Source organism: Anolis sagrei, chromosome 1 (assembly GCF_037176765.1).
Source record: "Anolis sagrei isolate rAnoSag1 chromosome 1, rAnoSag1.mat, whole genome shotgun sequence".
Taxonomy (NCBI): domain Eukaryota; kingdom Metazoa; phylum Chordata; class Lepidosauria; order Squamata; family Dactyloidae; genus Anolis; species Anolis sagrei.
The window spans coordinates 255830394-255842840 of NC_090021.1; the positions used below are offsets into that span (position 1 = coordinate 255830394).

Consider the following 12447-nt stretch of genomic DNA (forward strand, 5'->3'; position numbering starts at 1 on the left):
AAATATTGATCCACATACATATCTTTCAACTTTCTTTATAGGGTTCTTTTATGCTTAGGAAGCAAATGGCTCCATATTAAAAATGAATCATGCAATTATCTCCCTCTCCTACTGATAAGGGCATTAGGTGCACATTTGTATCAAAACAAGATTAAAGAAGATGGAACTAACTTTAAAGAAAACAGTTTTGACATGAGATCCAGCTTCCTTCTACCCTCAAGGGACGGCCCAATGTCTAATTGCAATATATTGATCCTTTGTGTACACACAAGTTATTATACCTGTGCTACTCAGGGGAAATGACTTGCCTCATGTAAGGTTGGCATATTGCTTCTGTTGAGAAGAGCTGCATTTTCTTTTCTTTCCCCCTAAATACAAGGATTGATTCTGTGAGGCACTGTGTTGTGGCTGTAACTCACAGAATCTGCCACTGGACTCTTCCCCCTAACAGTCAGTGTTGCAAGTGCAGCGACAGTAAATTATTACTCTTATAGTTGTACAGTTCTTGTGTATAACTAACTGTTGAACCAATCTTGAAAAGACAAGGAGACTGAGTCACCAGGACATTTTGATGTCTCTGGCAGGTATTTGAGGGCTCAGAACATCTACTGTGAGAAGTGAAAAATATGGTGATGCCCCTATAAAATCCATAGCTGGTAAATTTAACAGCAAGAAAATGAGTTTTTACAGATCTGAAAAGCCCCAAACAAGTCACTATCCCCTTACATGTTTCACCACTGCATTGTGCCCAATATGTTTCAAGGGAGGAAAAACACTCTTTAGGAAGGAAAATTGGAAGCTATAATGCAAATGGATCTTTAAGTAAACACTTGAACATCTTTTTTTTTTAAAAAAATAATAATAATAATCTAGGATTGTTAAAAATACAGTGTCAAAACTTATATACAGGCACACAGAGTATAACCTCTACATCTGTGGGACTGAAATACTGTTTCATTTATCCGTGCCAAATATAATGCATCTTCCCTAGGCATTTTTTAGGCCCTCCAGTGTGACTCTTAGTCTGGAAGTCTTTCACTTCGATAGGGTTTGCTATTATCCATGGTTTCATGTATTGATCTGAAGTCTGGAAACATATCTTCATGAATGTGGAGCTCATGTTGTTTATACTGGCTAGAATTCTGTCACATTTCACAAACATAGATGCTTTTCTCGTCATTGTGGATACAGTTATCCAGCATCTCTGTGTTCAATGATCTCTGGGCCTGTAGGCCATATCTTTGTTAGGGTTTTAGTGGCCAAGGAGGCAGCCAGAAAGGGACCAGTTGTATTCCTGTAGCTAAAATGCACAACCCCAATACCAAAACTTGGGATTTTTTTTCTTTGAACTACAGTTCCAAGAATTCCAAACAAGCACAGCAAGTAGACAAGGCCATGGGCAGATTCTGGAAACCATCCCACCCAAACCTACTATTCAAATTCTTGTCTGGAAGTGTGGAAAGCATGGTTTATAGGCCACATGGGATCCCCTTTGAGCACCTGAAGTCCTGGGTTTCTTCAAAGTGCCTTCATTTTTCACATAAAAAAGCCTTATAAAAGTCAAAGCCAAAAAGCGCACAGGCCAGGAAATGACCCAGCGCAGCCTTAAATAGGCTGCCGGCAGATTGCCGTAGTAGCTGCGCCCAAACACTAAAATGAGGACAGTAAACAAAGAACAACACTCAGAAAACAGGGGAATTCCAGATAAGAAACAATCAGGGCCGGCCAACACCTCCCAACAAAGGATTCCCCCAGGCAGAAAACAGCCAGGCTTTTTAAACTGGTTCTGTCATAAAAAAAACATGGAAAAAGTTTATTAAACTGCAAAAGTATTTTTGCAGGACATTCTGCAGCATATTTTGCTATAATTTTGCAATGAATATCTCTTCAAGTCTCAACCAATTCAATATAGTTTATGGCAGCCTTAAAAACGAAGTTTCTGGAGTATAACAGCTACTTTCAAAGTAAGTACAGGCACAATTAAATAGGAATAAACAGAAACAGAAAACAAAAATCAATTTTAACATAGTGTAATATTTAAATCCAGAACTATTATTTCCTGAACAGAAAATATTGTTTTCTATGTAAATCTACTATGTCTGAATTTTATGAAGAATATAGCTTAGCTTTTACAGCTTTTTTTCTGCACAGAAAACAATATTTTATTTGCAGAAATTATTATTAGATTATTTTCCACACAAAAATGCTGTGCCCTGCACAAAATAATTATGTCTTTAGTTCAAAATGGCCACAGGAAAAATTTGCACATATTAAGTCCTGTACATCAAGGATTCTCATTAATCCAATATTATGCTAATCAGAGTCTCTCAACACTTGAAAAGCATGTGTTTTTACCATTTTGCAAAAGTTTTGAATATTCTTATCATCCTTATCTTAAATTTTGCTTCATATTATGTTCTTACAGACAATATGACTTTCACAGATTGGATGTGTCAATCCAGAGACTTTATGTTTCTGTCTCTATTTCCCCCCCCCCCCCCCAGATATCTTGACACACATATTCTGATATTCCATTTTTTCCCCTTCTGATCAAATGCTATACCACACACAATCAATATTAGATATGGATATTTACTCTTCTGTATCAGTGATTTGTATTCCATTTTACACATTCTCCTGGAGTGAACATTTCCCACTAGAATTTGTGTGATTTAGTCCTATAAGAATGTACTGATACCTCATAGGTAACTCCACTGTCGGTTCCAGCATCCCATGGTATCAGATCCTGAATGACCCTCTGGACCCATCCACAGTCTTTGGTGCACAGGTCTTCAGCAGAAAGCCCGACATTCCAGTCTGGACTGGGGCCAAGCATGGTAAGGAAAGACATTAGATGCCGTGTTCTGTCCACAGAAAATTCAGCAGAGGGAGCAGCTCTCCTGCAAATGAAAAAGATAGAGTACAGCTAAAGCAAAGCCTGCAACTTGAAAAATCCGCAATTGTGTGCTGTATATAGTTAGGAATAGTTAAGTAGGAGTAACTCATAAAACATTTTTGTGAGCCCAGTGAAACTAGAGTTGACAGGGCACTTCCCGCAAAGTGCTTTTAGGATCACAACGATGAGCAGAAAGTTTCTCGGTGTACCTGAAGCATGGCAATAAAAGATTGATAAGGTAAAGTGTTTGATATGGTTGCAATGCACTGTATCCCTTCCAACAACTGTGGGTATTTAATGAAATGGCTTTTATACTTCATTCTTGGATTTTTTCCCTTTTTTATTGAGTTTTCCCAATGCATGCAGAAAAAACAAAGACAATTTTGATCACGTCCTTGCAGCAAAGGTTTCGTTTAAAAGCAGTAAAAAGTTATATTCCCTGGACAATATTTGTGGGGCTACAACAAAAATGTTGAGATTGGCAACATTTTCATAACCACCATTGCTTAGATATTAATGCTGAATTTACTCAAGTCGCTCCTGACACGATAAAAAAATGCTGAATTATTTGTGAGATTTGAAGCATTGGCCAGAAGGTATTGTAACCAAGCATTATGCAAGTTCCTGCCAAAGTAAGTTCATGATGATGAGCAGTACACCCTAATTCTTGAGTGATTGCCAAGGATCCCCTTAAACAAAGGGTGTGTTGCATATGAAATCAATCATGAACTGTAACAACATCCAAAGATCTGAAGTGACAGTCTGTCTATCCTATGCATGAACTATTCTTGGTAATCAACAAAGCTACAAAGGCAAAAAACTATTTCTTCATAATGGATCACACACAAGCAATGTCTCATCCTGGACTACCATTGTTTTCAAAATTTCCCTATCCTTGTCAAATAAGACAGTGACATCTTGCAGCCATCCTTTTTTGTCAGGCAAAATGCATTGTCATGTGAAGATAACATGGCTGTGCCAACCTCACAGGGACTACTGAAGTCAAAAGAGAATTCAATGGAGCACAATTAGACAGCTGAAGTGGCCTTTCCTAATCTTTTACTGCCCTCTATAAACATGTCGTATGGATAGCATCAATGATTTGTTTCCCATAGTAGTTTCCAAGGAGATCAAAATCAATCAAAATATTTATTTCGGTCATTGACCAGCACAGGAAATAGTGTCACATTTCCAGACAAACCTGGCATGTTTGGTACATTAAAAATATAAAAATATAAATATAACTACTAAAAACACAATATGGGCGAGGGAGCAGAAGGGGGAACAGGGTAAAAACATACAATGCCCAGATCAAAGGAGATCTCAACATATGCTCAACCAATGTTGAGGCTGGCACAGGGGGGTACCAAGATTACAAGTTCTGGGTTTCAGCCAAAGTCTACACCTTGCAGAGGAAACACTAGTGATCTAAAATGCTGGCACAATATCTCAGTTACTGAAAAGCATGTCCAATGGTAGAGGAATAAAGGAAACACAAAAGAGTTATGTCCCACTTCCTCCTCCACATTGTCCTCCTACCGAGAAACTGGCATTAACAAAAGGTTGTTATACTGTTGTCATGGCCTCTGATATACTAGCGCTCATTCCTCAATTTTTCAGTCTAATGGAGATTATTCACCCTAACCTAGAGGTTTGTCTACTTCTCTCATTAGAACAGCCATTTCAAAACCTGGTCAGTAACATTTTTGAAATTAAAGATCAGCAATCTATTTCCATTTGGATTTATTTTGTATTGTTTCTTCTTTGTACATAGATCCAGGTGGTGAAAAAAAAATCTTGTATCTAAGAAATCCAAACCATTCTCCTAACATTACCATCAACTCAACCCTGTCTCAATCTAGCTACTCCTACTGGCAACATTTCAGAGAAAGCTACCTTAGAATTCCCGGGACTCAGCTGTCTACCTAACAATTTTTTTTGTTTTTAAAAATGAAAAATGAATAAAACAAATAAAAACAAATGAATATAGTTTAGGCTATTTGGCATTATGTAAGTAATAAGTTTAACAGCCTATGCTCTCAGAAAAATTTGGACCAAACTTGCTAATTCAACCTAATCACAAATTTTGAAAACTTGGAAAATTTATCTTGGGGAGTGAGTAACTGATTTCCCAGAATTCATGTATCAGCATGGCCAATGGCTGCTCTAGTTGGAGAAATTCTGGAAATTGATAAGCTTAACATCTGAAAGCACTGGTAAGTTCTTTGTTTGTGTTAGAGCTCCCCAAAGACTCTGGTCAAACTATGCAACACCATAAATGCCACAAATGGAAAAATTTCTGTTGGCATCACATCCATCACTTCAGAACTATAATGAGATTATTCTTTGTTTTCTAGTGTTTCAGCCTTTCCAGTTCTGATGTCCTGAACTATTAGTGTTCATTTGTTGCTCTCTTTGAACAAATATACCTCTCCACTAAAAATACCTTTGATATATCGAAGAGTACTGTATGAACTATATGCCAAGTTTTTCAACTGATTTAGTAGATCCAGGATTTCAGATGCAGGGATCAATTTTAGAATTGAACAGATGGAAGCACCCCCTGCTGAAATCAATAGTGCTTGCACTAGGATCATCATGGTATTGTAATTTCCCCTTCCATTCTTCTGGAACAGACTTCTGAAGGTAATGGTCAATTCCCAGACATGTTTTTGGGAGGACAACTTAAAAATTGTAATATGGAAAACTCTTTTGGACTGCCTTTTCTAAAAGCTACCATTTTATCCCTCATATGTTTTTATCTTTACCAATGCTTTTACGATTCCCACTTGAAAACTGCTTTATTGATACATAGTCCTATTCATCATAATTCCTACTAGAGAATGATCTTCAGCCTTTTTGTCTATCCCTTCTGATTTTATGTGTTCATGCAACTAGCTCAAGAACCTCTGCTCAAGATACCAGCCTTATTCCAAAGCAACCTAACACTGTCACGAGTCAGCAGTTTCTAGAAATAATGTCTCTTTTCTTTCATGACCCCACTAACAAATTCAGCGGGGAGGGAAGGGTCTAATTTTGACTTTGTTTTTTCAGGTACAAAAATATCGGAAGTTGCCATTATTTTCTTACCTTCAGACTTGAAATTGACTCTTTTAAAATTGTTGTCTGGCTATAGTAACAGACAAATAAGCAAGAAACCTCTTAGATAAAGCAATGCAGAAAATCAGCTCAATTATTAACAGAAAAATTAAAAATTTGACAATATTCATAGACTGAGGAAACTGTTGCTAAGGCCCAAGAAAACACAACTCATTAACAAATGAAGTTTTTTGCCACATCACAAGATGATAGATTTGTGTAGATCAGAGCTGTCAAACTTGTTTCAGATCTTTTAGATTCCAACTCCCAAAAGCCACAGCTAGCTTGTACAATAGTCAGGAATTCTGGGAGCTGATGTCCAAAACACCTGGAGGCCACAAGTTTGACACCACCATTGTATATCACCTTTTCCCACCCTGATTCTTCCTACATATTTTGAATTACAGTTCACATGATGAAAATTCTGCATCACTGGACACTGTAGTCTGAAACATCTGTAAAGGACTGGGTTGGTGAAGGCTGAAATACACACAACGTACACTGATGGGAATATGGTGACCTAATAAAGAGATGAGTGCTGGCTGCAGTGAACTGACAAAAAAAACGAAGACAAGGAGAATGGATTTCTTGCCATCTATTCATCTCAGGCTCATTCTGTGCAATTGTCATCATGACCTGATCTTGTAATGCTTATACCAGTAATAAAATAATAACACTGTGAGAAAATATATTCAGACCACCTAATTTATGTAATTTATTAATATGGCCAGAAGTCCGGTAAAAAAAGTCATTCACTCCACATTGCCTAGCTCGTCATTGCATTTCATTTCATTGCTGTTATTTTTGGAGATAAAATCACCAGGACAAGGTCTTATCATATCCTGTATTATAATTTAAATTCATTTTTTTCACAGTAAGAATAATCAAGCTGCCATCATTTTAAAACTAAAAAAACCCCTTTGATTAATTATGTATTCTGAAAGTGGCAGATGGAAGCAAAATAGGAACAGAATTATACTTTTCAGGCTGATGCATGTCTTGCTCAATAAAAAAGAAAATATCATCCATTGTAAGTAGTTTCAAGAGAAAGGCTTCACTTCATAACAGGTGGATTTTTTTAAACAAAGCAACTTTTTCTCTTAACATTAGTTATATCAATTGCACAACTATTCATACAGAACTTGGAATCTGCTCATAAACTGGTGCAATAGTTGTTGTTCAAAAGCAAAAAATATTTGCATGCTACAGTTTAATTGGGATTTCCTATCCCTTTAGGGTTTAAAATAAAGGCATGGTCCGCTGGCCAACTTCTGCAATCCCATCTGTTAGAAAACTAGAACACAGAGGCTTGCACTTTCTGCTCGCACAGTATAAATCTCCATTCTTCTGCTAGAATTGTGATATTGTACAGTCAATTGTATATTATCTACCAATGTCCCTGCTTATCATCCTATACAATACAGGAATTCATACTGGCAATTTCTGCACATCTGGTGAATAAAATGTGCATTGAAGGCACAGATGAATAGTTATGTACTAAGGCACTGCATGGCTGAGACCCCCATTGGTTGCGTTCACCTAGGTCAAATCAACATTGATCACTCAGAGCCCAGCATGGCCGAATTAGGTCTGTGACACTGAGTTGATCCAGGTTAATATGGGTCAAAGCTTCTTAATGTGGCCATGAACCATGTTAACAAGTGTTGTGGTTTCTGACCCACACTCTGGAACAAACCATGACTATGGGCCCATGTAAACAGTTTAGCCAAATTTGAGATGTAACCAGGTGCAATTACTTACATTAGTCATGGGCTTGGGTAGTCCAGTGACATGGGATGACACTCACCATTCCCATCTCTTGTTGTGGCAGCCAATGGGCACAACATGAGTTCTGCAAGTTGCTTGTCACCTGGAGTGACATTGGAAAGAGCAACAAGAGGATCTAAGATGGGTATGGGTAGAGGGAGTTATTTGTCCTCTCCTCCTTTCCTCTTCCTTGTTGCTCTGGCACCCTGGACAATGCCACTTCTGGTGACAAGTGACTGTCATGATGCATGTCATGCCCCCTTGCCTCAGTAACAAGAAGAGCAGGAGGAGATGGTAAAGATGGCTATCTAGTGGTGCCAAACTAGGTTTGGCACCACTGGACAGTCAGAATTATTTCCTGCTTCTGCAGCTGCTGGGAAAGTGGTGGTCTAAATCATCTTAGAACCAATCCCGCATTCAGAATGGTGGATCAGTCCTGAGATAAATAGTGTAGAGCTACCCCTGAAGTAGACCCATTTAGTTAATTGCTGGATGAGGAGTTAACATGCAAGTAAATCTATCAGATTCAATGGCAGTAATATAGTTAGAAGAACCAACAATAAAATTTATCCTTATGTGAGATGGATGTACTAGTGGAATTCCATTTATCAACTACACAATGGCAAGAAAGTACAGCTGCATATGTATGACACCAACAGGATTCCAGGCACAACATATTGCAAAGCTGCTGCAATGCTCTGAAAAATATTCTGTTTCTATGGTACAGTAGGAAAAAAAAACATTAAATTTATTCTAGGACAGAGGTCTGAGCATGAATATCAATGATGGATAGGAATCATACTTCACAGTTAAAACTGATGTATCAGTGGTTCCTGTTCCTTGTGGCATAAGATCTAGCTATAATTACATGTGCCTTGATGACATCCATTCGGATTACTGGAACACACTGTATGTGTCAGAATCTGGAAGCTCTTGGAACAAAAGCATGCTCACAAAGGACAATCTTTGGATACATCTTTATTCTGTCTTATCACAAAGCCCCCCCCCCCCATATATCATTCCCCAATCCCATCCCCCTCTACTAGCTACATTCAATTCCAACAGTTAATATCTATAGTTTCGTTTTCTCATAAGACCAGATGGCCTTATTGATAGTGTGCTCCTATCCATCTTCTCAATCTCCCCCTCTTCACATGTTGGGAAGGGGGGTGTAGAGCAGCTAGTCCCAATCTGGTATCGACATCCTGATAGTATGTGGGGCTGCCTTTGGAAACATTTTGGAAACTTCAGCAGAGTCTAAAATGATGTAGCTAGGTTGCTGATTGTAGCAGCTTACAGATAGGATATAACCCCTTTGCTCAAACAATTCTACTGGCTGCTGATATTTTTGAGTTGGAATTCAAAGTGCTGGATATGACTTTTAAAGTTCTACACAGCTAGGGGCCAGACTCATAAAAATTGTTGTCTCCATGAGTCTTCTCTTGCCCTAAAATCTGCAGGGAAAGGAGTTCTTTCTGTTTCACCAGCATCCCAGGCTCATTCGACAAGGGCTTGGGAGAGAGCTTTCTAAGTTACTCTTGAGTTGTGGAACTCCCTTTCCTAAGAGGTCCAGTTAGATCCCTCCTGGCTGTCTTTTCCTTGACAAATAAAAGTATTTTTATTGAAGGCAGCATTTTGCTTGTACTATGTTGTAGAAAGTACGCAGAACTTTTAGAAATAGACATAATGTTTTTATTTCATTATATTTTAAACATCTTTTAAATGATGTTTTTAACTTTTTGAAAATTAATGGTTATGTTTTAGCTTTTGTATTCAGTTTTCATAACAATGTTTTTAAAACATTGTGCACTGCCTTGCATCCTGTGCTGGGATTGAAGTGGGTCATCCAACAAATAAACAAACAAATAACTTCCAGTTAGTTAGTATATAATGTCTCAGAATTAGTGATTGCTCATTGACAGTTCTGCTGGCAGATATCAAAAAAGTCTGGAGAACTAAGAACTGAGAAACAGTTAAGAGACCAAGTGAAAGACATCTTACAGAAATTTTCTACTGTGTGTGCTTCTGCCAGAAATTAAGCCAGAATTGTCCTGGAAGACCTAACAAATTTATGGAGTGTATACCTCTCTGAGAATTTTCTAGTGCCTTGAGTGCAACTCTAAAGTAACTTCTGGAGAAAGTAATTAATTTCAATTGAGTTTGCTATTATCAATGGTCTCGTGTTTTCATAGAAAGTTCAGGAACACATGTCTTGCAGATACGGGGTTAGTACTGTAAATAAAAGTTTATATTTTTTCCTTGACAGAGATATTTTATCTTTAAATGGAATTGTATAGTTATTTTCAAAGTCTGCAAGGACTGCTCTAAGTGATGGCACACCCGTACATCCTTCTTTATACCCTTAGAAGTCTCCTCAAAAGTTATATACAGAGGGAATTTGCTTTGTCCTAGCACAACAAAAGGATGGGAATCATATTTAACTACAGTGTTTAAGCAAGGGAAAGAAGCATAGTGAATTATTTTATGCCTTCATATCATATTAGATAAAAAGGAATCCATCACAGGAATGATTTTGGTTTACCTCTTCTTGCAGACATGGACATAGAAAAGAATGAGGTTAAATATTTTATTTCTCTGGTCAGAAGTGCTCACAGTGCCACAGATGAAAACAGCAGCAGGACTGTGTGTTACCAGGTATGAAGGAAAATTCTGAACAGCAGCCAAAAATGTTGAAATATATCCTGTATATGAATAAGTCTGATTTTTAAAAAATGATATGCATTTACATATACAATACAGGGAATTATGTGTGTGTGTGTGTGGGGGGGGGGTGTAATATGGGCTATTGTATAAGATGACTTCAAACTATAAGAAAGCTCACTCAAAGTAATATAGCTGAATGCCAGTATGACATACAGAGGTCTTCCAAACTCTGTATATTGTCTCTATGTTGTCAACAAAATATAATGCTCTTTAGTCAAGGCTTTATATTTTATGGAGGTACAAAACAGGTCAGACAATTTCCCCTGTGTTAATCCTAGAGATATGTGAAATGTCTATTAGCATAGGACTCTCTTCTGACCCATCGTGTCACCTTAGCAATAGAAATGTACGGCCTGGGAGATGCAGCAATGAATAAATTTTCTGGTGGCACCTTCCCTTTCTTCCTGTAAAATAGAGGTCAAGGAAAGAGTTAAAGTAGTAGAATTCTCCTGACAATTTATAGTGAAGGAAGAAAAAACTGAAATGCCTGCCAGGCATTGGAGTGCCATTTTGGATTTTAATCAAGCTGATGATGCACAGTGAGAGAAACTCAGTGAGGTCTCCAGGCCTACTCGAGAATACATTGAAGGCTAAATAGTGGAAAAGAAGAACATTTGTTATTTTTTTAACTTTATAACAAGCAAAGAAGACCAGTTTCCTCTATTCCCAAAGACCATACTGTTATCCTTATTGAAACAGATGTCTATCAATTCCATTTTCACAGCTTCCAGTTTCTCCCAGTGTCCTGTGCTGATGAATGCAAGGAAAAGGTGATGGCACTGATGTTCAAAATGGACCTGAACCTGATCGCACTGTTCAGGCTGCCTTGAAGTTGTGGAACACACTGGTTTTTCCAGAATACACTGGAATATTTTCCAACTTTGCCCAAATTGGGGTAAAGTTGATTTTACAAAAGATTCCTGCAATCAGAGTGACTCTGAGTTGTTGTTATTTGTAAGTGTAGACAAGCCCAATGCCTTCCCCTGGTGGCAGTAATTAGAAGTTATAAATTGAAGGCAAGATGAAGGCAATTCAAATGTTAAAGCTGATCTTGGTTTGAAGCGAGGAAGAAAGTAAGAGTTTCTTCACAGAGTGCAGCCTCTTTTTCCTTTGTCCCAGAATCCAGGGCAGCATCTTTATTGTATGAATGTACTCTTCACTTCCTTGCCTACTGACTGGTAAGCATCAGGGGCCCTTCCAGGAGTGAGGAAAGTTTAGTAGAGGATGAAAGAAGCTAGAAAATGTCCGTGTGGGTTCAGAACAATAATCACAACAACCTCACCAGGTAGGCACATAATTTATAACTTCTAATTACTGCCACCTTAATGCTGCGCATGGACAGAATGTTCCAAGGAAAGCAGATAATCACAGCCAAACATCAGCAGAGTCCTTTATCATCAACTTAGCAATTAGCAGGGAAAAATACAGTTCAGCTCCTGAACCTTATCTCTTAATGAAACACTGGAACTTTTGGTTTCATTCAAAAATACTTTGAAGACTTTATTTCGGCTGGTTGCATTTTTACAGCTATTTACAGGCTTCATCAGGATACTGACAAACACGGCAAAAGATCACCTTGACACATAGCTCAATATGGCATGAGCTCATCTTCCTTAGAGGTCAACATGGTGACAGGTCCTCCTTCATGGAGGCATCATGTTGACAGAGAAGAAGGAGAAGCGAGGGGACAAACACATGTTGTCCACTCCCTATATGTTGTATGCATACTGCCTTCCAGTCATGCCCAGGGACAAAAGGACATGATGCAAAACTTGTAATTCCTGTCATGACATGGCTCCTTTAGCCAGTCCCATTTGTTCCACATCACCACTAACTTAACATGTTCAGAAAGAAGAATTTTTCTTACACACAGCAAAACACATGGAGTTGCATGCAATACATGTCTAACTAACACAACATTATCTGACTGACAGGAAACAGTTCCCTGCACTTCAACTAAA

At 38.1% G+C, this 12447-nt stretch overlaps 1 protein-coding gene across 3 annotated transcripts in view; it reads right to left on the minus strand.

Moving 5' to 3' along the window:
* SPON1 (spondin 1) overlaps positions 1–12447 on the minus strand; it is a 408791-nt gene that overhangs the window by 24616 nt on the left and 371728 nt on the right. For all 3 annotated transcript variants that reach the window (XM_067462685.1, XM_067462684.1, XM_060766576.2), the window contains exon 8: positions 2699–2900. In XM_067462685.1, the coding sequence (XP_067318786.1) occupies positions 2699–2900 (202 nt within the window). The remainder of the gene's footprint in view (positions 1–2698; positions 2901–12447) is intronic.